Source organism: Chiloscyllium punctatum, chromosome 2 (assembly GCF_047496795.1).
Source record: "Chiloscyllium punctatum isolate Juve2018m chromosome 2, sChiPun1.3, whole genome shotgun sequence".
Taxonomy (NCBI): Eukaryota; Metazoa; Chordata; class Chondrichthyes; order Orectolobiformes; family Hemiscylliidae; genus Chiloscyllium; species Chiloscyllium punctatum.
The window spans coordinates 85,479,759-85,507,157 of NC_092740.1; the positions used below are offsets into that span (position 1 = coordinate 85,479,759).

The window sequence follows — 27,399 nt, forward strand, 5'->3', positions numbered from 1 at the left end:
CACCTGGCAGCCCGGAGGATGTACCGACACAGCGCTCAATCAGACGCAAATTGACACTATTTCGGGAAGAGTGATTTTGAAAATAAACTCTATTGATCATACATAATATTAGACACTACACTTATAATGAGCCTCAGTGCTTATCATTCTTGTTTAATGCAATGAATTGTTCATTATTTGTACCTGAACTCTGTACTGAATTCAGTGAGGTGAACAAAATGCCAAACTACTTCAGTTCTGAAGAAGGGTGAATGTGACTTCTCCACCTCCTGATGCTGCCTGGGGTTGCTGTGTTCTACCAGCCTCCTGTTTGTCTACTTTGGATTCCAGTATCTGCGGTTGCTTTTGACTCTGCAGAACAGTATCTCAATAATGGCACTTAACACATTTAGAAGGTGCAACATGACCAATCCCATGGATTCCTTGAAAATGGATATAAAGTAAACTGAGGCAAGTCCTACAATACTATTGTACTTAAACTTCCAAAGGCTTGTGATGAATTTTCACACAAAAGTCACTGCTTAAACTTAAAGCTTTGAGGATTTAGGCTAAAACTTGCACATGATTATGAAATTGCTGAAAAGTAGAAACCATGGGCAGTAATTACAAGGGGTCAACGTAGAGATGAAGTACTGAGTTAGGTGTCCCACGATTCCATGCTGAGACCACGATTGTTCACAATTTTTACTCAAATTCAGATTGGTCAAATTTGCAAATGATAGCCATTTAATTGGGATAGTAAGTGAAAGCATCCATCCAAAATTTATAGTAACTAAACAAAATGTCAGATTAAATTTGCATAAATTGTAGTAACAAATTACTGCAGATGATGGAATCTGTACCGAAAACAACAAATACTGGAGATCACAGCAGGTCAGGTAGCATCCATGGAGAGAGAGCAAGCTGCATAAGTTGTAGTCTGTTGTTTCTCTTATCAAAGGCTCACCCTACCTGTCTCTTTCCTGGCTGTTACTTAGTTTTCTTTCATTTTTTTCTAAGTTTGATACTTTGTCCACAGTCATCACATCCGAACCTAAACCATTTATGATTCCTTCTTCATACTACACTTGTAGCTTCCAAAGTTGATTCTTTCTTGGATAGACAATAGCTTAGTTCAGTATTTTCCGAAGAATTCATGAGGACAAAAAATGCAACTTGTTTATGAAGTTAATAATCACACAACACCAAGCTATAGTCCAACAGGTTTATTTGGAACTACGAGCTTTTGGAGCATTGCTCTTCATCAGGTAGCTGGAGCAGGATCACAAGACAGAATTTATAGCAAAAGATCACAGTGTCATGCAACTGAAATGATATATTGCACAAACCTAGATTGCTGTTAAGTCTTTGATCTTTTAGAATGGGTGGCAGGTTTCGGTTCATTAATATGTAAATCCCACAACTTCTTTTAAGCCACATTCTTGGTATAACTGAAGGTTTTATAAAAAAGGTGACACCTAAATTCAGACAATGCATTAAAGGTGTGAGGTTAGTTTCTGTCTGTATCCTAATCTTGAGTCAGACTGGTTCTATTTCCAAAGTAGGAATTTATAAAATGTTACATGGATTGGCTGCCTGCAGATTATGTGCTTTTTGAGCAAAATGGAATGTATCTGCAAATCCAATTCTGCAAATGCAAATTCACCCCATAGAATTATATGTTTATGTCTGCGTATGTGCTTGGTAGAATGTGTGCATGAGTCTGTGTGAGTGTATGAGTATGTAAGGGCGTGTGTGTGTGACAGAGAGAGAGAGACAGAGTGTATAATATAGTGGGGTCACCTGTAGTATGACATCAGTCCAAGGTCCTGGTTGAGGACATCCTCATGGGTACCAAACTTGGCTATCAGCCTCTGCTTGGTGACTCTGCGCTGTTGCGTATCCTGAAGTCTGTCTTGGAGGATGGTCAGAGCTGAAAAATGTGTTGCTGGAAAAGCACAGCAGGTCAGGCAGCATCCAAGGAGCAGAAGAATCGACGTTTCGGGCATAAGCCCTTCTTCAGGAATGAGGAGGGTGTGCCAAGCAGGCTAAGATAAAAGGTCGGGAGGAGGGACTTGGGGGAGGGGCATTGGGAATGCGATAGATGGAAGAAGGTTAAGGTGAGGGTGATAGGCCGGTGAGGGGGTGAGGGCGGAGAGGTCGGGAAGAAGATTGCAGGTCAAGAAGGCGGTGCTGAGTCCGAGGGTTGGGACTGAGATAAGGTGGGGGGAGGGGAAATGAGAAAGCTGGAGAAATCTGCATTCATCCCTTGTGTTTGGAGGGTTCCTAGGCGGAAGAAGGCATCATGTTGCCATGGTCTGTCGATGGAGGAGGCCAAGGACCTGCATGTCCTTGATGGAGAGGGAGGGGGAGTTAAAGTGTTCAGCCACGGGGTGGTTGGGTTGGTTGGTGCGGGTGTCCCAGAGGTGTTCTCTGAAACTTTCCGCAAGTAGGTGGCCTGTCTCCCCATTGTAGAGGAGGCCACATTGGGTGCAGCGGATGCAGTAAATGATGTGTGTGGAGGTGCAGGTGAATTTGTGACGGATATGGAAGGATCCCTTGGGGCCTTGGAGGGAAGTGAGGGGGGAGGTGTGGGCGCAAGTTTTGCATTTCTTGCGGTTGCAGGGGAAGGTGCCGGGAGTGGAGGTTGGGTTGGTGGGGGGTGTGGACCTGACGAGGGAGTCGCAGAGGGAGTGGTCTTTCCGGAATGCTGATAGGGGAGGGGAGGGAAATATATCTTTGTTGGTGGGGTCTGTTTGGAGGTGGCGGAAATGACGAAGGATGATGCGATGTATCTGGAGGTTGGTGGGGTGGTAGGTGAGGACCAGTGGGATTCTGTCCTGGTGGCGATTGGAGGGGCGGGGTTCAAGGGTGGAGGAGTGGGAAGTGGAGGAGATGTGGTGGAGAGCATTGTCGACCACGTCTGAGGGTCACCCAAAGATCCGAGGCTGAATGTCCCTGACCACTGAGATGTTCTCTGACTGGGAGGGAACATCCCTGGCTGGCAATTGTATGGTGTCCATTTATTCATTTCATAGCATCTGCTTGGTCTCGCCAATGTACCATGTGTCGGGACATTCTTGCCTGCAGCATATGAGCTAGACAACCTTGGTCGAGTCAAATGAGTACCTGCCGCATACGTGGTGGGTGGTGTTCCCATGTGTCATGGTGTTATCCATGTTGACACTCTGACATGTCTTGCAGTGATTGCCATGGTATTGTGGTCGATGTTGTCCTGAAGGTTGGACAGTTTACTGTGAACAATAGTCTGTTTAAGGTTTGGTGGTTGTTTAAAGGCGAGAGGTAGAGGGTCTTGGCAAGGTGCTCATCATTGGTTATGCATTGCGGGCTGCAAAGAATGTGGCTCCCAGGAATTACTGGACAACAAAGGGTACCCAATCGGTTGCATCCTGTGTCTGTCTCCCAAGGAGGTCATTATGGTTTCTTGCTGTGGCATGTTGGAACTGACGATCGATGAGTTGAACATCGTATCGCGTTCCTCCCCATCTAACAGATCCTGAGTATGCGTGGAGCCTGTTTGTAGGGGTTGACTGTTTTAATATGTTTAGGGTAGAAGCTAGAGAAGTTCAGCATCGGACCTACAACACAACTTCCATACAGGCAGCAGCCCCAACTGATCTGTTATGGTCTTTTCCTACCCATGCGCTATGTTGTAGCCACACTCCACCGGATCAGTTGTGAGTTTTCATTGTAGTTCTGAGTTGAGCTTTAATAATGGTGGACAGTCGTTACAAAGAATCATATAATTTACAGTACAAAAAGAGGCCATTAAACTCACCTTGTCTATACCAGCTCCCAAAAGAGCTACCCAGATAATTCTGTTCCCCTGCCTTATTTCCATAGTTCTCCAAATTATTATTTTGAAATAGCTGTCTTTTGAAACCTCCTATGAAATCCACCTCCACCACTCTCTCAGGCAGTGCATTCCAAATACTAACAACTCTCTCAGTAGTTCCTCCTCATTTTAATCCTAATTCTCTGCCGACAATCTTGAAATTGTGACTCCAAGTTATGGATACACCATGTATTGTAAACAGAATATCCTTCTTTTCCCTGACAAATTTGTTCATCATTTTGAACGCCTCAATATATTCACCTTTTAATCTACCCCAAGGAGAATAAGCCCATTTTCTCTAATCTTTTCTCATGTCTAAAATCCCTCATTCCTGCTATCATTCTACTAAATCTCCTTTGCACTATCTCCAAGACTTGAACATTTTTCCATAAATAAGGTACCTAATATTCCAAATGTGGTCTGACCAGAGATTTTAGGAGTTGCAGGATCAGTTCCTTGTTTTTATACCCTTTGTCTCTAATTATAAACCCAAGGATCCGATAATCCCTCTTAATAACTGTTTCAATTTGCTTGGTCACCTTCAGAGAATCATGCACATAAACCCTAAGGTCCCTTTGCCCCTGTACTCCCCTCAAAGTTGTACCACTCAGCCTCTGTCAACATCAACATTTCCATTTTCTCACAAGAAAAACCGACCAATTATCTATGAAAGGTCTGAATTCTAAATATAGATCGAGCATTGTCAGGAAAACCATAATTAAACTTAGAAATAAAAAGAACAAGATTGATTGGGAACTCATTCTAATGTACTGCAATCCGTCTTCACTGGGTGGTGTTTGATCTCTATGCTGCCCATGGGAAACTGAACAACAGAGTGCTATCCAGTTCAAGTAAAACACAACAGTTCATTAATCATCTGTTCCAAACATGTTGATTGCAATGTGGACCCTTCCCTGTGCAAGTCTGGATTCTAAAGTTGATTGAATTGCAAGGTCAGGACATGTTCCAGTCAAAGCAGAGGATTTAATCTCTGGCCTGGTCTTGTGGGTACAGCTTTGATATGACTGGACCAGATAAATTACTTGTCAATGGTAACTCCAATGTATTGATGGTTGGAAATTTGATGATGATAATGCTGTCAAATATCAATGAGAAGCAGTAGATCCTCCTGCAACCTAAGTCTATCATGCACTGCGTTTAAAACCAACTTATTTTCCAATAGTAAAGTGCAATATTGCACATTTTATTCCTGATCAGAAATAAATTAACTATATCAAACTTAAAATATTACACTTATAAGTTCCAATACATAGCATCTCTGAATGGGTTTTGAGATTAGGCTATCTTCGTAAACCTGTTTGGAGATTTTATGACACATCTCTGAAACAGGTGGGACTGAATCCAGACCTTCCAGGCCCACTATCGCTGTGCCACAAGAATTCCCTTTGGCTACCTTCATATCCACAGTAGAATTGAAAAAGACTCTGGGGTTTAAAGGATAGTTTAAAGCTGTTCACTGAATATCAACTGTTGCATACTTTCTAATGACAACAAAGACTCCTTAGATTTTCTGTCCATCAATTATAAATGAGCAGTTAGCTAGCCCATATGAATTTGCTCTTTTCAACCAGTGGTTAACACCATTGCCTCACAGTGCTAGGGACCTGGACTTGATTCCATCCTTGGGTGACTCTGTGTGTGGAGTTTGCACCTTAGCTCTGTATCTATGTAGGTTTCCTCCGGGTGCTCCAGTAACCTCCCACCATCCAAAGATGTGCAGATTAGGTGGATTGGCCATCCTAAATTGCCAATAGTGTCCAGGGATATGTAGGTTGGGTGGATTTCCCATTGGATAGAGTGGCATGTTCTTCAGAGGGTCATTGTGGACTTGATGGGCGGAAGCACATGCTTCTGCATTGTAGGGCTTCTATGCTTGCTTCATTTTAGGTGATGGTACATTATAATTAAAAATAAATATTTTGAATTCTATCAAGTCTTGTCTGTCCAACCCCCTCTGAGCTCACTGACCTACATTGGTACCTGGTTCAGCAATGCCTCAATTTTTAAAATTCTCAACATGTTTTCAAATTCCTTCATGGCTTCATTATTTCTATCTCTGTTGCTTCATTCAGCCCACAATGCTCCAAAAACTCTGTGTTTCTCCAGTTGTTTCTTTAAGCATTTGCAATTTTAATCACTGATCCACTGGTAGCCATGGTCTAAATACTAAGTTCTTATATAAACTTCACGATCTATCTTTGTTCCTTTCAGGCATTCCTTAAAACCTATGCCTTTTGATTTTGGTCAACGTTGTTTATCACCTCATCATAGAAGGCAGTCATCTAACCAATCAAGATTGCATCAGCTCTCTCCAGGGGCAATTTAGATTGTTCCACTCCACTCCCCTTTCCCCTTAATACTACTTTTTTATATGTCATCATATTTGAAGAGGTTCATCATCAACATTACCAGTTAACACACCTTTGAAATGCCTACGGCTAATCACTATTTACATGCATGTAGTTGTTGAATGCAATTCAAGACTGTATATGTACTGATGCTTATTCCAGGCAGTTTGTTAATGGAAGTGAAAAGAATGTACAGCAACTCCAGAATCAGCACTCCAATGTAGTACAAAGAGGGTGCTGCATTGTTGGATGCAGTCTTTCAAAGGAATGCTAAGCTAAAACTAAAAATGCATTGTCACATAAATGCAGATGATCATAGATCGAAATTTATACAGAGATGGTAACCGCATCCTGAATAAAAGAGTGAGCTTGCCTTCACTTGGCTGGGAAACTCCAAGACAATTTTGCAAACGCTAGCATAAATGAATGAACGGTTTATTGTCACATATATCTTGAAGAGACATTGAAGTGTTTTATCGCCACAATCCAGCTCCAGTTTGAGTTACAATAAGAATAGAAAGAAATTACTTAAATAAGACTTCACATTCAGTTCAAACTGGAGTATCAAACACAGCTTCAGAGCTTCTTCAAGGTCACTGCAAGGTGTTCTGATCCTCAAGCAGTCCCACTCCATGAATAGCAATGACAACGCCAATATCTCAGGAGACCTCGGCTCTGCTGCCACTGCTGTCTCACCAACACCCCAAGGAGTCCAGTGTCTGGGCCCACCGCCGGCGCCACAAGTCCAGATCCACGCCGCCAACACTGCAGCTACCGCCCTTCCAACACTATACCATCCTTGAAGATGAAGAAGAAAGGAACAAAAAAAAGACAAGTACATAGAGAAAATGATGCTGCTCGCCTGGAACATATAGACCTCTGATCAGCCTGAACACTACCTACTGTGCTGGCATCATCTTGAAAAAAGCAAATTGGCTCAGATTTGCAGTTGGAAGGAAGTCAACTAAGAACAGTAGCTGCTGTTGGGCTACATTAAGTCCTTCTTGATGACCATCAATGGAGCCAGGCACTCAGCTCATATGTGGGTCAAGGTGGGGTAGATTTACCAGGTCCAGATGATTTAGGTATAGATCTATGTTCATGAAGACCTGGGGGGAGCACATAAGGTAGGGCTTCAGTTGCAGAATGCATGAACAGCAGTGTCACCCTTCAACCTCCAATAAGGATGTCAGGTAAAATCTTGTCATGTGACCTGGGGACACCCTCCACTAGTAAGCTGGCAGCAGCAGAAAACCCTTTAAATGGCTTCTAATTATCCACTGAAAGGCTTCAATTGGACCAACAACAGGTAGATTGCTTGATATCTTCTCCAATACTGGTAAACTATCAAAGGAAGTGGATAAGCAGGAGGCACAGTACTCTTACTGTTCCATTTAGTTTTATGATCATCAGTCTGATCCCAATGAGGGAGGGTGTGTAGGTGTAAAGTTCCACAGCTCGTATCAGTATTTGAAGAACAGGACCTATTGTCTTCATGTTTTGCTGTGTATTCTCATCTTGGAACTATTTAGTCTTCTAAAAATATGCAGTTGGAGTCCACGGTCTATTTATGCAACAACTCTTTATATACAGCTCCACATACATTCACTTCACGTGAATTTAGCGCATCTGCTCCCTTCCTGACCTCTCAACCATCTCATGTCACTCTGACATCATTATACATCATCACACATACTTTGATGTTAACCCCATTACTTTACATTAGCTGGCATAAATCATTCAACAAACACAACAGATTAACTAAGCATTTATTAGATTTGTGGCTTGTAAACTAGTTGCCTTATATGTTCAAGTAACAAAAGTGAATACAGTTCAAAAATAATGAATTGGATATGAAGCTCAGAAGACAAATTGAGTTTAGGTTGTAGGTTTGCTCGCTGAGCTGTAGGTTTGATATCCAGACGTTTCATTACCTGGCTAGGTAACATCATCAGTAGCGACCTCCAAGTGAAGCGAAGCTGTTGTCTCCTGCTTTCTATTTATATCTTTCTCCTGGATGGGGGTTCCTGGGTTTTTTGGTGATGTCATTTCCTGTTCGTTTTCTGAGGGGTTGATAGATGGCATCTAGATCTATGTGTTTGTTTATGGCATTGTGGTTGGAGTTGCAGGCCTCTAGGAATTCTCTGGCATGTCTTTGCTTAGCCTGTCCCAGGATAGATGTGTTGTCCCAGTCGAAATGGTGGTTTATTTCATCCGTGTGTAGGGCTATGAGACCCCCTCTCCCTCATAGCCCGACACACGGATGAAAAAAAAACCCAAAAAAACCCACCATTTCGACTGGGACAGGCTAAGCAAAGACATGCCAGAGAATTCCTAGAGGCCTGGCACTCCAACCACAATGCCATAAACAAACACATAGATCTAGATGCCATCTATCAACCCCTCAGAAAACGAACTGGAAATGACATCACCACAAACCCCAGGAACCCCATCCAGGAGAAAGATATAAATAGAAAGCAGGAGACAACAGCTTTGCTTCACTTGGAGGTCGCCACTGATGATGTTACCGAGCCAGGTAATGAAACGTCTGGATATCAAACCTACAGTTCAGCGAGCAAACCTACACCCTAAACCTCAACCTGAGCTACAAACCTTGTGACAAATTGAGTGTAAAATGTTGTCTTCTTAACAAACAAGATAATTGTTTTTATGTCCTGTTGCAGTTATAGCAATTTTTTGCTATCAAGTTAAACATGGTCATTAATTTAGCAATAATAATTTTTTCAAGGTATTACAAAAATCTGACAATATGCTTGTGCACGCTAGGTGGCGTAGCCATTGTAAATGCAGGATTACGGCAATTGGGTAAGGGTCTGGCTCTGGCTCTTCAGAGGGTCAGTGAACACTCAATGGCCCATATGGCCTTTTTCTGTACTGTGGAGATTTTATGATTGTGATTACTGAATAATAATTGCAAGGTAGCCATTTCAAGAGCCTCATTTATAAAATTAAGTCCAAAAACGTTATGCTGGAAATAGGATGGTGTCAATGTTTAAATATATAATTGGGACTGGGCCAAAGGTGATATGTGGTTTAAATAATACATCGCAAATTGCAAAAGACATGGATGAGGACTGAGCTGTGGTATCTAGGTTAGGAAAGAATAAGCAATATTGTAATAAAATATTAGACTGGAGTTAGATCATAATGGCAGAAGAAAGCATAAGAAGGTAAGCATAACATAACATCAACAGTGAGCATATGGTGAAGCACTGGTGTTACATCCTGCTTTCTAGCCAGGCCTCTAGGAATTCCTGTGCGTGTCTCTGTTTACCCTATTCTCGGATGGATGTGTGGCCGCAGGCAAATTGGCCTTCTTCTTCATCTGTACGTAAAGATACTAGTGTCAGTGGTTCCCGTCTTTTGGTGGATAGTTGGTACATTTAAACAGGAACTCCATCAATAAATACATCGGTTTGGACTCCATTTACCAACCTCTGAGGAAGAGAACCAGAAATGATATCACCCACCTTCAGAGAACAAGACACATAAATAGAAAGTGAGACATAACACCAGCACTTCACTGGAGGCTCACTGATGATGCTACCTTGCATGGTGACAAAGGGTCTGAAAACAAACCTTCCAGCTCAGGGAGCAAACTTACAACCTGAGGCCAATGACATGTGTAATGGACAAATAAAAATAAATAAATAAAAAGTTTGACAGAAAATTCTTGAATGTGGCTGCATTGTGAGAAAATAAAAAGATGAAAGATAGTGTCAAATTTTAATGTGTAACATGAGAAAAATGAGAAGCTGGACTGGAAAGTCAATACTTAAACTGGAGAAGAAAAATTGGAGTTGACAAAAATGCCTCACACGAATAGAAGTAATTCTGAATGGCTAGTTTCTATTAAAATAATAAAATCCACTACATTTATTCCAAGCATGCAGGAATTTGACTGTGGTCGCAGTAAAGCTATGGCACTATAATTCAGATGTGAAGGTGCCGGTGTTAGACTGGAGTGATAAAGTCAGAAGTCACATGACATCAGGTTATAGTGCAATGTGTTTATTTGAAATTAGAAGCTTTCAGAATGTTGCTCCTTCGTCAGGTGAAGTGGAGGGAAGCCAACAGGTACAGAATAATCAGTTGAGAAATCACTGCAAGATAATTCCAGGTAACTAAGAGTGTCAAAAGATAGTACAAATGGTGCGAGTGAAGTGTCAACAGCTGAATAGCAAGGGATGACCTTTGATCCGATTAATTACGGCTGAGAGATACTTACAAAAAGTCAAAAGTAAAATGGTGCTGGAGACAAAACAAATGGCTGGAATAACATGATAGGTATAAGAATTGCATGATGAGGGTCGAACGAAAGTAACAAGTAATCCAAAACTGTACAAACTAATCAAGGTTGAGAGATCATAAGTTATCAAGATGATGGTGTTACAATAGAAAAGTAAGGAAGATTTTACAAACACAGAACGTTGTTATAATTAAGAGACCATAAGATCATAGAAGCAGAAATTAGCAGCCCATCAAGTCTGCTCGGTCATTCAATCATGGCTGATAAGCTTTTTAATCCCATTTTCCTGCTTTCTCTCTGTAATCTTTGATCCCCTTGTCAATCAAGAAATTATCTACCTCTGTTTTAAATATATTCAATGACCTGGCCTCTACAGCTTTCTGTGGCAATGAATCCCACAGATTCATCACTCTGGCTAAAGAAGTTTCTCCTTGTTTCCATCCTAAAAGGTCTTTCCTTTATTCTCAGGCTGTGCCCTCGGGTCCTCATCTCTCCTGCCAATGGAGACATCTACCCAACGTCCACTCTGTCCAGGCCATTCAATATTCTGTAAGGTTCGATCAGATGCCCCCTCATACTTCTAAACTCCATCAAATATAGTCCCAGAGTCCTCATAAGTTCCTCATATGTTAAGCCTTTCATTCTTGGCATCATCCTCATGAAACTCCGTTGGACCCCCTCCAGGGCCAATACATCCTTCCTGAGGTATGGGGCCCAAAATTGCTCACAATACTCTAAATGTAGTCTGACCAGAGTGTTATAAAGCCTTAGAAGTACATTCTTGCTTTTATATTCTAGTCCTCTCGAGATGAACGACAACATTGTATTTGTCTTCCTAATTACTGACTCAGCCTGCAAGTTTACCTTATGAGAACCCTGGACTAGGACTCCCAGATACCTTTGCACTTCAGATTTCTGAATTGTCTCCCCCTTAAGAGTTAAGATGTTAGGTCTTATAACAATACTGCTGTCTGAATGAGGAAAATATGTCTCTTTGAAAGTGATTGGTTTGGAAAAACAAAACCTCGGGTTCAATGGAGATAACCATGCCATCTGATCATGTCAGCTAAGAAAAATTGGAGTACTGCAAATCAGAGCTATGGAGTGCCATTGAGGAGGCAAAAAATATGAGGATTGTCCTTGGAAGTTTTGAACAGGACAGGATTGGACCAGGGAGTGAATGTCAGAGGTCTGACTACAGTTTGTAGAAATTGTAGGGTATATTCAGAAATTAAAATAAGAATTATTTTTAAAATTTCGATTATGTGAGGAAGAAGATAATACCAAGCAGGAGTTGAAGTGATTAACTTATAAGAACTCCTTGGCATAGGGTAATGCAGGAGATTGCCCATTCATATCTGTAGCCACAAAAAGGTAATTGACAAAGAACAACTACCACAATCTACTTCATCAGAGAATGGCTAAAGCAAAAAGCCAGATGATTATAAAGTGAATTATAATTCTAGACTCCGCTTAGGACTATTCTAGATCCCACATGTTCTTCAGATGATCTTTCTCACTTAGGTTTAAGAATACAGACCCTTCTGTCACTTAGGCAGGTCTGAAGAACTTAATTAACACTCTCTGAAGGAATCAGCTGAGAATATTACTGTTCTCCAAAGAGCCTTTTTAACATGTTTTAGCCAGCTTATTAAAAACTGAATATTTGTATCCAGACAACTCTCCTCAATACTTTAACTCTCCAAGGAAACATGTACGAAAATGTGCTTGAGTTTGGAAATGGAAGACTATATGACACAATATATATTTTTGAAATGATACAGAAGGTTATTGAAGAACTGAACATGCATTTCACATTTATTGGGAAGCTAATCACAGTATTGACAGTTCTCAGAAAATAAAGTATAATTTTGTTTCTTCCAGAGAATGTAAGTTTACTAAATGTTACAGCTATTAATGAAATCTGCCAACATTTACACAGCATTTACATGGAAAGAAATGTACTGTGTTTAGTGAGATAGTTCTATCCTAATGAAGAGAAGATGCATCATTGTTACATTACAGCAGCAAGACCTGGTGTGAATCTCTTATCTGAAAAACACCTGAGTGATTCCTATTTTCATACCAGAAGAATGAAGCAGCAGGAAGCTCATGAGCACACTGCCAGTCAGTATCATTTGTGCTAACCCATCATGCTTTCCATAATCATGTTCATGGTTTTCAGAAAACTGCTTTGTGTTAGGACATGAACACAATAAGCACTGGATTATTGTGTATTTTCTTTTATATAAGCACAGGATGTTCTACTGGAGGAGTACCAAGTTTTCCCAGACATATTTTTACCAAACCAGATGAAGTCAGCTTTTACCCTTAAAACATAGGAGAAGCATTTTCCAATCTATTATAGGATCTTATAGCCTCTAATTATAGCTGTATTTCTTTACAATTATTGATACAGGTAAATAGAGAATTTGAATGATTAGTATGAACCTAAGATGGAAAATCATACAAACGTTCATAGAGTCATATAGCACAGAAACAGACCCTTCGGTCCACCATGATTATACTGACCAACAGGACGTGAAATTGAGAGTAATGAGGTGTTCAAATGTAACATTTTAATGTACAGATTGTTGTAAAGCTTGGTTTATTGACATTCCAATGCAGTTTCTGGATTTCCACCAAATCTCCTTCAGTTCATTTGTAGCTCTGTACTGAAAGTCATTTGTCCACTAGAATCTTCAATTTCTCAATATCCTGTTTCGATGGTGTCATTTTGTCAGCATCTATCAATAGGACACAACCAACAAAACCATTTATTATGATACATTCAGTGCCTTAAATTTGAGTCCTTTGACCAGTGGAAATATTTTTCTTTATTTACACCATCAAAATGCTTTATCATTTTGACGCCAGTAAATGGCCCGCTAATCTTCTTTATTTTAAGAAGAGAAACCTCAGCTTATCTATCTCTTCAAATAAATTAAGTCCCAAATTACTAGTACCATTCAAGTTAATTCTCTCCGACCCTGTACTAAGGCCTGCAAATCCTTCTTAAAAGTGAGATATCCAGAATTGAACTCAATTATAGAGTCATAAAGTCATAGAGATGTACAGCATGGAAACAGACCCTTTGATCCAACCCGTCCATGCCAACCAGATATCCCAACCCAATCTAGTCCCACCTGCCAGCATCCAGCCATATCCCTCCAAACCCTTCCTATTCATATACCCATCCAAATGCCTCTTAAATGTTGCAATTGTACCAGCTTCCTCTGGCAGCTTATTCCATACATGTACCACCCTCTGTGAAAAAGTTGCCCCTTAGGTCTCTTTTAGATCTTTTCCCCCTCACCCTAAACCTATGCCCTCTAGTTCTGGACTCCCCGACCCCAGGGAAAAGACTTTGCCTATTTACCCTATCCATGCCCCTCGTAATTTTGTAAACCTCTATAAGGTCACCCCTCAGCCTCTGACGCTCCAGAGAAAACAGCCCCAGCCTAATGGCTGAACAATGACTTAATAAATTCTTTGTATAACTTCACTATTATTGTATTCTATGCCTCTGTTTATAAAGTCAAAGATCCCATGTGTTTATCTATCAGCTTTATCAACTTGTCCTACCTCCAAATGTTTCTGTGGACAAAACCTAGGTCTTGCTGCTGTACTGATTTCAAAATTAAAACATTTAGCTTCTGTTGTGTCTCTTCTTTTTTTTATAGACAGAAGCAGGAACCACAAGAAAAAAAACTGACCTTGGAGTTTTTGAACTTGTCTTAAAATTTCTTCATGCACTTGTGTGAACAGGTCCTCTGGGGGTTTTGTTCCGTCCAAGTAAACTGAGGCAAAAAAAATTCTTGCATCATTTGATGCTTCTGATGACCAAATCTGTAATTTTTAGTTACAGTAATTTCTCATAAACATGAGCCAAAAATATATAAAATACTACAAATGCCAAAAGCCTCGAAAAAACAGGAGGTGCCAAATGTGAAATGAGCGTCAAATATGATAAATAACACAAATTACTTATTAATTACTGCAAAAAAAATCAATTATTTTCACACATCAAAACATTTCGAGTCCCACATTTCCAATAAGTCTGGATATTTAGGAGGCATTTGAAAATGATGGGTAGGTTCCAATTCTGGAAGTTCCATTCCTGTTCTAGCAAGTTTTACTGGTGTGAGATATGAATACGAAGACTCAGCCCATATGCAGCTATCTTGCCTTTCCTGGCTCCATTATGGAATGTATGATTCAGACTCCTCTACAATTTTGGTGCAGGTAGACCCCTTCAATAAGCAGGAAAGATGCACAGTCTCTCTGAGGAATTGTAAACTACAGAAAATCCTAGTCTTAAGTCACCAATTTTTAAAAAAATGGAATTTATTGCTTCTCTTTTTTTCCTCATAACAATCAATCAAATGTTATCAATGTCAGAAGTTTCTCTCCACTTTACACCTCTTAAACGCTCATATATTTTAATCAGTAAAATTTAATCTAGTTTGTGTGTTTATCTACATAAGATTAACAAGTGGAAAGTGGAGACAAACTTCTGATGTCAGACTATGAATGCTGTAATTGATTGACAGCTTTATGAGAAGAGAATAAATGAGAATACTGAAGTTGTGCTTTTTAAATTCATACTTATAACAGATTGTAAGCTCAGCTGTTTTTTTCAGTTTTCAAAGTCTTTATTTATGTACAGGATCATTTCAAAGACTTGTTAGTGGTTCATTGGTTCTGTTCTGGATACTGGGAGAGGGTGAGGGAGGATGCATATGTGATATGAAAATGGTATGGGAGAGATGAGGGTCATCAAGGATATGAAGGAACATGGAGGAGGCAAAAGAGACCAAAGGTCTTGGGAATAAGAGGGCATGTGGAAGGGGGACATTCGGGGGGAGCGTGGGGGTTAGGTGGAGGTTCAGAGGAGGTAAAGGGTAAGGTTTGAGGGATGATCATAATGATTACAACTGAGTTTATTGCCTAGTAAACAGCCACAGACCTTCGAGTACACCAGCCTTGCCATCCATCTGCCTCTGTTGCATCTTTGTGCCTGACCCCAGAGATCTTGAGAACTGATTCCATTCCACTTTCACTTCGCCAGAATGAAATTTTGGCAGATGAGGGCTTCTTTATTGGAATTAATTTACAGAATTGAGATTTCCCCAATTTCTGCTTTGAGAGTCCTTCACAAAAATCTTACCCTAGTTTGTGTTCATCATAACAATTACAGCTGAGAATAGAATTAGGTTTATGTAAATTCATTCTTTATAATGTTTTGTTCTTATAAGAATTTTTAAACATGTGTACATATATATCAATTTAGTTGAAAGATTGCTTTAATCTTTTTTAAAATTATTATTTCGAAAATTCTGAATGGCAGTATAAGTACTTTAAAATTAAAATTGGAGGCATTCTGGCTATCAATTGTCCTTCACAAGAACGAATCATGCTTAAGTCAGAAAATAACTACAAATGTAAATGAGTGAAAAAATGTACTTATGTCAGACACTTTCTCTTCCATTTCCTTTCTATTTTTGAGGTACATTGGCCACACATGTCCATCAAAGTTGCCAGGTGGATCTGGTGGATCATAGATTCTTAAACTAAATAGAAAGATTCTGTTTACATCAAATTAGATCATTTGATTAAAAAAACCAGTTTAAAATAATTTAAGTCCGTACTTACCATCTTCTTCTCTTACATTCTTCATATGGAATGGACAGATAGTAACGTAGATTAAAAACATCATTTAAGGGCCTAAAAACATATATCGGTATGTAAAGCACTATACAGCAATATATATTCTTACATATATATAGTGACTGAATACAGTCACTATCTAAACTGGTAAAGGTCTACTGAAACAATCAGTTCTGAGTTAATTTGAATGTGAATGGTAGAATTTTAGAAAAATATCCACTTTCTTGCATTCATTTACTTTTGGGCCTTAGCAGTTGATAAGAGTGAGGAAAACTGAACTTGCACTGTACACTGTTGTTGCTAAACTAGTTCATGCTACATATTTTATGCATAGCCACTAGCAAGACTTTGAAGAGTTCAATAATTTCCTTACAGCCCCCAGTTAATCCATAGGTCCTACATAATAATTTAGTAAAAATATAAGACAAATAATTACATATTGGAACCAAGTGAACTTTTTCAAGTTCCAGCAAATATACCTATAATTGTAAAGGAGGAAACCTTCCACTATTAGGATGTTGACTTTGTTCACTGATAAATCTGGAAATGCTTGTTCAGGATGTACATCAGGTATGTTCTCCATCCAGGCATAAACTGAATTCATCATTGCTTCCATGTCCAAAGCTGTGATAACTAAAAAATAATTGTGCTTGATGAGAAACGACTGCCCTTAAAATGAACATGCTCACTGATGTAACAAAATATTAATGTGACAGGTGTTGATGCACACACATATCTACATTTTTATTAGTTGTATTTTAGAGCTATATTCATTTCCAGCAGAAGCTTGCTGATTTGAATTCCAATATTATCATCATTTTATTTAGAGCATAAATGGAGTCAAGAGTTAAACCTGTTCTCATTCAGAGGACTGAAGGAATATTATGTCCTGGTACAACATTTCAAATCTGGAGGTAAAAACAATGACTGCAGATGCTGGAAATCTGTAGAATGGCAGAAGGGAGATCAAAAAGGGTTGGAGAAATCGAAGGAGAAAAGAAACTGCAAGCATTCTCACAGAACTGTTACAGGCAGGAGATTCACATTGATTAAATTCCAATTTCCTGCCATATCCCCATTACTGTGCTAACTGTTTCTATTTAAATAATCATCAATGTCCTCTTGAATAATTTAATTAAACTTGCCTCACTACACTTCCAGACTGTTGACTATTTCCTGTGTGAAAAAGCTTTTTCTCTAAACTCATATTTGCTTCTTTTCCAAAACACTTTAAATGTCTCTCAAGTCCTTTTCCAATGAATCCACTGTTAATTTTCTCTTCATTTCTGGGAGCTGATCTTCTGAAAGCATAGCATCAGCAAAGCACTATCCCTAAACTTTCAACAACTCAAAGCTTCAAATTGTCCTGTCAAGCTCATGATTTAATCTCTTTAGGCCCCTCATGATTTGTTTTAAATGTATATATTTATTGAAAAATGTTTTCACTCTTTTCCAAGAAAACAAACCAAAAAGTTATAAAAAGTACACAAGTACAGAAAAGTCAAAACAATATCGTACTAAGATATGACAGTAACATTGACAACAAACCGCCTACTATTCTTCAAGATACAGTTGTCTCATATTTATTTAACTTTAACCAAATTAAAATAAACTCAAATTAAATAAAATAACATTAAATTAACTTACACTATACTGTACTATATTACATTAATCTAATTGGCGCATCTCCAAAAAGGGTTCCAACCATGGGAGCAATAGTTATTATACCTGTATTTACTAGCCCCCACCCCATCCCAGGGTCCCTGGACCACCACATATGGCCCTCCTGGCTATATAGAGGCCCTAATCAGTACTGCAGACAGATCCATGTCTATGTAATTTAGAAAGGGCCGCCATGACTTATAAAATTGCTCCGTTCCGTGGTGCACCATACTTAGAGTCGTAAAGTCATAGATATGTACAGCATGGAAACATACCCTTCGGTCCAACCAGTCCATGCCGACCAGATGTCCCAACCCAATCTAGTCCCACCTGCTAGCACCTCCAAACCCTTTCTATTCATTTAGCCATCCAAATGCCTCTTAAATGTTGCATTTGTACCAGCCTCCACCACTTCCTCTAGCAGGTCATTCCATACTCGTACCACCCTCTGTGTCAAAACGTTGCCCCTTAGGTCTTTTTTATATCTTTTCCCTCTCACCCTAAACCTATGTCCTCTAGTTCTGGACTCCCTGACCCCAGGGAAAAGACTTTGTCCATTTACCCAATCCATGCCCCTCACAACTTTGTAAACCTCTATAAGGTCACTCCTCAGCCTCTGACGCGCCAGGGAAAACAGCTCCAGCCTGTTCAGCCTCTCCCTATAGCTCAAATCCTCCAACCCTGGCAACATCCTTGTAAATCTTTTCTGAACCCTTTCAAGTTTCACAACATCTTTCTGATAGGAAGGAGACGAGAATTGTACGCAATATTCCAACAGTGTAATCTTGAGGGAGGTGCTCCATCACAAGTCTGTACCACCCTGCAAGACCTGGAGGCTTTTCTAATATCCAATTCATAAGGATATTCTTCCTCACACAGTGTATAAGAATATTGAATAACCAATTCCTGTGCTCACCCAAAAATGGAAGATTTGGTAGTCCTAAAAAGAGGAATCCTCCATAACTTCCATTCCCAGGATCCTCTCCAGCTCATTCATAATGGCCCGCCAGTATCCGCGGATCTTGTAAGAGGACCAAAAGCAATGTGTAAGGGTGCTAATACTGTTTTTACATTTGGGACATTTTGTGGAAGATCCTTTCTTAAACTTTGCTAACCTCTCTGGCACCGTTTGGGCCCTGGGAGGATCTTCAATTGCCTCGCTTGTGCCTTATTGAAATTTTCTTATCCCCCAAGGCATTCCCTCTTTGCAGATGATATATGGTACTAACTGGGAGAGCGCCCCTACATTGGAGCTGACTTGTAGGGCTGAGCCAAGAGTATAGTCTTCTTCTGTATGTAATCTCTAACCTGGAAATATAGGAAAAGATCCCTATTAGGGATTCCATATTTCTAACCTAATTGGCTGAAAGGCATCAAGACCTCTCCCTCAAATAAGCATCCCAGACAAGAGATTCCTTTACCCTCCAATGGTCTGAAGCCATTGCGCTCACCCTGCCACATTATCCTCCATGCTTTCACCATATTTATGATAATTGGACTCTCACAGTGCTCAACTACAGACTTCATCTTATCCATGAACAGTAACTTTCTGAGGGGACATCTCGCTTTTCAATCCTCACAGCCCTCTGACCAGCATAACTCTGCATAGAACTCCCGGAATCTATCATTGATCTTCCTCAGTTCACAAGTGACATTGCCATTTCTCTCCCTGATAGACACAATGGAGTGTGGAGCACTTCTCTTCCTAGCCACTTCTCTTCCTATCTGGCTTATCCCCATATTCAAACAGCCTTTGCTTTGCAAAGGAAAACCCCTCTCTTCGCCACCGAGCGCTGAGTCTGGAGCAGCCCGGAGAGTCATAACCCATTGCAATTTGACCACGGATGGTCTGGCATAATATGCTGATTCAGCTGCTTTCAGCCAGACCTCAAGCATCTGCTGCTGCTCTCCTCTCTGCCGCCTCCTTGTTTTCAAGTATGAAATAATCATACCCCTTAAGAATGCTTTGGTGGTCTCTGAGAATACTGATGGATTACTGCCCGTATCCCGATTAATGTCCCAAAAAAGCCCTGAGCTCCATTGTGATATACTGTACAAAATTGTCATCCTTCAATAGAAACGGGTCCATGCACCAGTGCCGCGTGCCTACTCCATTACCTTTGGTTTCAGATCTAAATATACTGCTGCATGGTCTGAAATAGTTATGCTCCCAATCCTGCAGGCAAACACCAAGTCCAAACAAACTGACGGAACAAAGAACATACCAATTCTTGTGTGGCACTTGTGTGGGTAAAAGGTAAAGTCCCTCGGGTGGAGGCACCTCTACAAATCCACTAGCCCCAACTCCTCACACAAGTTCACTAAGAGTCTAGACTGCCGAGGTACACCCAACAGTCCTCCTGGCATCCCCAGAGTCCATGAGACAATTGAAGTCTCCTCCTCTAATTGTATGGCGCACCCCAAGAGCCATTAATTTAGAGACTGCGTCAACTAAAAATCTGACAGGATGTGCCAGGAGACAGTAAACGTTCAGGATGCCATATTCTTCTCTGTGTATCAGTGCCTTGAGAATGATGAACCGTCCATACTTATCCTTGATTTGATCTGTCCCCTGAAATGGGAGGTTCTTTCATACTAGTCTGGCCACTCGTCTGCTTTTGAACATAAAGAAGGAAAAGAATACCCTATCGTATCCCCCTTGCTCTAACTTCAGATGTTCCCCATCAGTGAGATGTGTCTCTTGCAAGATACGAAGTCAACACTTTCCTTCCTAAGTTTTGACAGCACCTTTTTCTTTTTAATGGGGGAGTAGCTCCCTTTTATGTTCCAGGTGCACCACCTGAACAGATGACTGCCCTCTGCAAGCCGTTATCCCCCAAGAGGAAGAAACTATTCAATGTCTGATGAGCGGAGGAAAAACATTATCAAATCTAAAGACTATTCCTACAAACACTACCAAAACTACTAAAACTAAAAAATTAACCTCTGCTCCTAACTTGAACAAATAAACACAAAAAACACAAATCTCCAGAGATCCCCCTCCCCCTCCCAACTCCTTGCCCATAGGGGGCGTTCACTCCCAACCTCACAACCATCCTAGCACCTTGCAGTTAAGGCCACGCCTCAAACCCAAGCAATGGAAAAAAAACTCATTATTTATACTTCTACAAGTTAACAATGGATGCCTATCCCTCCCCCTCCACATCTCAACTCCACACATCTTTGCATCAAAGGAGTAACCACCCCTCACCCAGCAAAACCCACAACAGAATAACTAATAACCACCAAACAGATATAACATAAAACATAACGGATTTTACACCAAAGCAATACTAAGCCTATAAGGCCCAAGACTCCAAAAGGGAAAAGAACAAAGACAGAGAAGATAAAAAAAATTTATATTATGCCATTACCCGCACTCATCTTTTCCTCATTCCTCCTCGGCCAAAGTGTATCATTTCAGCAAGTTCAAACATTCTTGTACTTTTTCCGCCAAGTCGAAGTTGTCAACAGTCCCCCCATAATTGAAATGTAGCACTGCTGGGTACCTCAGAGAATAGTGAATGTTTAAAACTCTTAATATTTTCTTTACATCATCAAAGGCCTTCCTTTTCTTAATTATGGCCCCAGAAAAGTCATGAAAGAACATTATCTTCGAACCTTTATAAGCCAAAGCCAGTGGACCTTCGCCCTATCTTCTGGCTGTTTCTATTATTAATTGCTTTTCCACGTAACGCTGAAGTTGCACGAGGACCGGGCAGGGACGCTGGGCTGGCCCGGACCTGCACATTGTGATCCAGTTGGCCTGCTCCACATTCACCCCGCCTGACTCAATCTCCATTCCCAGCAACTCCGGAAGCCATCTCTCGAGAAAATCAGCAAGGTTTTCACCTTCATGCTTTGGTAAGCCCAAGATCCATAGATTTTTTTTCTCCAACCTCAGTTCTTGTTCCTGCAGAGCCCAAACCTGGCCTTCCAAGGTTCAGACCCGCCCCTTGGAGCTCTCTGTCGTGGCCTCAGGGGCTGCGGTCCTCTGTTCCACCGCTTCTACAAGCTGATCCAAAGCCTGCTCAAACTTTGTCAGCATGGCAGTAGTTGGTTCCAGCAGTCTCTCGATATATTCATGGAGTTTTGCAAATTCCGTTAGTAAATGCTGTTGTTCCACTGAACTTAAGGGTGCCGCCAAAGGAGTTGAGGTAACGAATGTGGGTGTGCTCAACACAGTAGGGGAGTTACCTACCTGATGTACTCCCTTTCCCTTGGAAGTCTTCATTTCAGCTCCAGATCTGTCAAATCTTAATTTTAAAGGGCTCTAGGTTTCTCCCTACTTTATATTACAAACATTCCTCAGGGATGGCTAATGAGGGTGAAGGGTAGGAGCCCACCTTGCCTGGGATACGGCACAGAGCCCAACACAGCAGACTGTTTAGACTGCCACCGTCTTGAATCTCCACCACGCCTCATGATTTTAAAACTTCTACTAAACCTCTCCTCAGTCTCCTCCTCTCAAGGAAAAGTCGCAACTTTATCAATTTGTCCTTATAACTAAAGTGTTTTTTTATTTCATAAACCTCTTCTGCAATCTCTCCAGTGCATTCATTTCCTTCTTAAAAAGTGATGCCCAGGACTGTACACTGTACTCCATCTGAGGAGAAGGAGAATCGACGTTTCGGGCATAAGCCTGCTTATGCCCGAAACGTTGATTCTCCTCCTCCTTTAAGGCTGCCTGACCTGCTGCGCTTTTCCAGCAACACATTTTTAAGCTCTGATCCCCAGCATCTGCAGTCCTCACTTACTCCATCTGAGGACTAAAGGTTCAGCATAACATCCTTGCTTTAGTATCCTGTCCTCTTATTAACAAAGCCTAGAATAGATCACACTGTACTCTGTAATACAGCTTAATTCCGAATGATGAACTGTAGTTACCAATAGAGGCAAGTAGCGACAAAGAAATTAAATATTCAAATACCAAGAGAATTCCTTGAGTATGTGCCGCCATCTATTACAGTATATGTTGATAACTAATTCATACAGGTTCTTATAATGTTGAATCATGCAGAACAATTAGGCCAAGTCCAGTTCAATAGGGTCTCTGTTGCTTTGACTTGAAAACTATGACCACTATGTTGTGATAGTTGCATTGAAAACCTGTCATAGAGATGTTATTTTGGCTGAGTATTTATTATGGATATGGATGCTAGGAACTAGATATTGATGTCATGAAAACAGCCTACATCACAGGACAGGAGATGCAGGAGGTCTTGAAAAACATAAAGGTGGATAAATGTCCAGGACCTGATCAAGTGTATACCAGGACATCGTGGGAAGCTATGAAAGAAATTACAGGGTCCTAGCAGAGATATGTGTATCCTGTACAGCCACGGATGAGGTGCAGGAGGACTACAACATGGCTAATGTTGTGCCTTTACCTAAGAGAGGTTGTAAGGAGAAGCCTGGGAATGACAGACTGGTGAATCTGACAGCAATAGCGGGTAAGTTGTTGGAGGGGATTCTGAGAGATAGCATTTACATGCATTAGGAGAGGTAAGGACTTATTAGGGATATTCAGCATTGCTTTGTGCATGGGAAAACGTGCCTCACAAGTTTGATTGAGCTTTTTGAGAACATGACCAAAAAGATATATGAGGGCAAAATGGTAGATGTTGCCTGCGTAGACTTTAGTAAAGTCTTTGACAAGATTCTGCATGGTCGTCTGGTTAGTGAAGTTAGATCACATGGAATTCAAGGAGAGTCTGTCAATTAGATACAAAATTGGCTTGATGTTTGGAGACAGAGAGTGGTGGTGGAGGGTTTTTTTTTGGATTGGAGGCTTGTGACCAGCCGTGTTCCGCACGTATCAGTGCTGGACATACTGTTGTTTGTCATTTATATAAAATATCTGGATGAAAATTTAGGAGGCATGGTTAGTAAGTTTGCAGATAACACCAAAACAGTTATTTAAGCTTACAAAGGCATCTAGATCAATTATGGCAATTGGCTAATGACTGGCAGATGGAATTTAGTTTGGATAAATGAGAGCTATTGTATTTTAGCAAAACAAACAAAGGCAGGTCTTGTACAATTAATGGTAGGACCCGGTAGGTAATGTTGTCAAACAGACAGACCAAAGGGTTCAGGTACATGGTTCTTTGAAAGTTGCATCATAGATAGACAGGGTGGTTAAGAAAGCATTTAGCACATTTGCCTTCATTGCTCAAACCATTTAGTATATGAGTCGGGACGTCATGATGAGGTTGCACAGGACATTAGTGAGGCCAATTTTGGAGTATCATTAAGAGTTCGGGTCGCCCTGCTATAGAAGGATATTATTAAATTTTAGGGGGTTCAGAAAAGATTTACAAGGATGTTGCTGTGACTGGAGAGTTTGAGTTATAAGGAAAGGCTGAATAGGCTAAGACTTTTTTAAACTGGAGCATAGAAATTTGAAGGGTGACCTTCTGGAAGTTTATAAAATCATGAGCATAGATAAGCTGAAAAGCAAAGGTGTTTTCTCTAGTGTAGAGGAGTTCAAAACTAGATTTTTAAGGTGAGAGGCAAAAGATTTAAAAGGGACATAAGAGGAAACGGTTTCATACAGAGGGTGATTTATATGTGGAATTAACAGACAGGAGAAGTGGTAGATGCAGGTACAGTGCCAACATTTAAAAGATACAGATACAGAATAGGAAAGCTTTAGAGAGATATGGGCCAAATGCAAGCAAATAGGACTAGTTTAGTTTGGGAAACTTGATCGGCATGGATGAGTTGGACTGAAGGGTCTGTTTCCTTAATGTATGACTCTGACTCTCTGTGACAAATCTTACCATCATACTGCTGAAACCCATCTTGTCCGACCTCTACTTCACTGGCAGGCTGGAAAAAAAATATAAAAGTTTAGTCCAAAATAAAATTCCTCATCCATAGTTTTAGGAATTAGTCTCAGCTTCTGGTCCATACAAGATTTGAAGCTTGGAGCTATTAAAAATTTAGGAACGGTGATATACTGATTCAATTTTTTCAGAAGTTCAACTCCCAAAAAATGAAGAGAGAATTACCAATGGATTAATAGAAAAAGGATTTAAGAGATATTTATTACAATGAACAAAGAAGATGTGACATTTTCAAAACAAAATTATGAAAGATGGCAGAGTTGTAAGAACAGTGTGTGCAATAAGCGGAAGCCACAATGGCTCATGGAGACTTAGCTAAGTAACATGCTCTAAGAGATATCTTTCAGTGGGCAAAAATATGTAAACAAAAAGGCAGAACAAAATTAAATTAGGATCACAATTCAACTTAATAAAACACAAGAAGAAAGCATTTACTTTGCTCATTTTAGCACTTCACAGAAAATAAAGAAGACTTGAAACATTATGCAGCCAGAACTATAGATGGTACCACCAGCTTAAAAGTACATTTTAATAGATATTGTGATCCTACAGATTAAGTTAGCATTGCATCTGCAGATGTTCTGTGGTGGTGACCCAAATTGAGTTTGAAGTATAAGTGGGACAGTAACTAATTCGCATCTAAAACAATACTGGCTTCCAAATAAAGCCTTAACAACAAGTACACATCATTCTTTTGAATTCATCTACTGAAACCCTATGCCACGCCAAATCTTCCTGAAAATGGTAAAAACCTGCTGTATCAGGATTCTTGTCATTTTCCAAAGACTTCTGCCAGTTTCACGCCAAACACAATAGTGGAACCCCATGACTTTTCAGGGATTTAGTTTCTACTTTTAATCACTTTTGTATCACATATGTTATGGACCAGACCAAACCCTTCAAAATGTATTAAGAAGGAAGCCTAGACCCCAACTTTCTCTTACTTTTAATAGTACATGTAAGGTATTATGTTCCGGATACAATTCAATTGGTCAAACTACCTTAAACTTGAAGCAAAAACACCCTTTATTTTTACACTTTAGTTAAAATACAAACAAAATTAAGATGAATGGAATAACTCAACTCTATTGGAAATCATTACAGAAGAATAGATTATTTAACTACAAAACAGCAACTGTTCCAAAATAGTAACATCCCATAAACACACCCTTATCAAAGGCAAACTCAATAAAATAGATTGCCTCACATGCAATTCTAGCAGCAGGAAAAGAACCCAAGCTTGCAGTTTCAACAGAGAGTGGAATAACAGCTTCCACATCCAGCTTCAAGACCCCAGCAACTGCTGATAGAGAAAACTAAAATCCTGGTTCGTGAGAGTTTGGCCCCACCTCTTCATACATCTTCTGTTGTTCCAACTTTTAAAAAATACCAAAGCTAGTTGGGGTCCGAGCAGACAACTTGGCTGAAAGTTTACAAGATTTGTTTTCAAAAGAAACATGACAGAACAAATCCTTCTTAAAGGCACATCTCATTTCACTGATGAATTCATTTCAGCATATTTTAATATATTGTATCAGGGAAAGCGTGAAGGCTAAATTAAGATTTAATGTGAAACAGTCACCAAGGACAGACCTAATTTATCTATGGTTAAAGGAAATAAGTGGTCATTAGTGATGCTACAGTAAATGTTTTCATATATTGTCAATCCCTAGGTGCCTTTGAGAAAGTGGTTATGAGATGCCTTCTTGAACTGTTGCAATCCATGTACATGTATTGTAGATGCTCTGACAGTGCCATTAGGAAGTTTCAACACTTTGACCCAATGATCATGAAGCAACAAATAGTTTTTTCTTTATCCATTCATGGGACTAAAAGAATAGCTACTGTGATGGGATTTGAAGGATGGGACCCCAATCATTATCCTGGGCATGTGGATTACTTGATCAGTAATAACGAGCTGAACCTTCCTATATTTTGGCTCTGTCAATTGCTGCAAGTTTCTTTAGTGTTTTCTCTTTGCGACCTCTGGCAAATTTTCTCATGCAATTCTGTGCAACTCAACTTGTTAATTATGCACTGGTCTTCACAGGGCCATTCTCATGCAGTCTTGCGTGAGCAAAGGCAGAACAGATGGCAATTCCAGGAACTCCTGGTGTTCATGCTGTAGGCACCATATCTAAACCCCAAGTGCATCCTATTTCAAATTCTGCAAGCCAGAGCTCTTGTACAATTCCAAAGGCCCATGAGAGGATTTGGCACTCTGCTTCCCTGAGAGGGATCTGGAGGCCCGTATGGCTGGTGTGGTGAAGAGGAGAGCCATTTTCTTTCATTAGGATTGATGAAAGTGACCATAGAATGGACACTTCCAGCCTGGCGAAAAGTGCTGCCTCCACAGTTTGGAGGAACATGGTACAACGCTGCAAGAGGTTAATGAACTTCTGCACTCTGCCAGGGTAAGTGCCACCATGTTCTCCTTGTTACTCACATTCACTCTAACTCTGTCACTGCATGATATGGAGATGCGAGTGTTGGACTGGGGTGTACAAAGTTAAAAATCACACAACACCAGGTTATAGCCCAACAGGTTTAATTGGAAGCACTAGCTTTTGAAGCACAACCACCTGATGAAGGAGCAGCACTCCGAAATCTAGTGCTTCCAATTAAACCTGTTGGATTATAACCTGGTGTTGTGTGATTTTTAACTCTGTCATTGCACACCTCTCCCACTAATGCATGCACCATCTTTCCTCAAAGCTCTTGCTCAACTCAACCTCCTAAATA

At 40.3% G+C, this 27,399-nt stretch overlaps 1 protein-coding gene across 2 annotated transcripts in view; it reads right to left on the reverse strand.

The window, feature by feature from the left end:
- Positions 1-12,262: 12,262 nt before the first annotated feature.
- LOC140486227 (nicotinamide riboside kinase 1-like) overlaps positions 12,263-27,399 on the reverse strand; it is a 45,240-nt gene continuing 30,103 nt past the window's right edge. For both annotated transcript variants that reach the window (XM_072585080.1, XM_072585090.1), the window contains exons 5-10: positions 24,592-24,640; positions 16,624-16,777; positions 16,130-16,201; positions 15,941-16,047; positions 14,191-14,274; positions 12,263-13,221 (exon numbers count right to left, since the gene is read on the reverse strand). In XM_072585080.1, the coding sequence (XP_072441181.1) occupies positions 13,157-13,221; positions 14,191-14,274; positions 15,941-16,047; positions 16,130-16,201; positions 16,624-16,777; positions 24,592-24,640 (531 nt within the window). In that variant the 3' untranslated portion in view covers positions 12,263-13,156. The remainder of the gene's footprint in view (positions 13,222-14,190; positions 14,275-15,940; positions 16,048-16,129; positions 16,202-16,623; positions 16,778-24,591; positions 24,641-27,399) is intronic.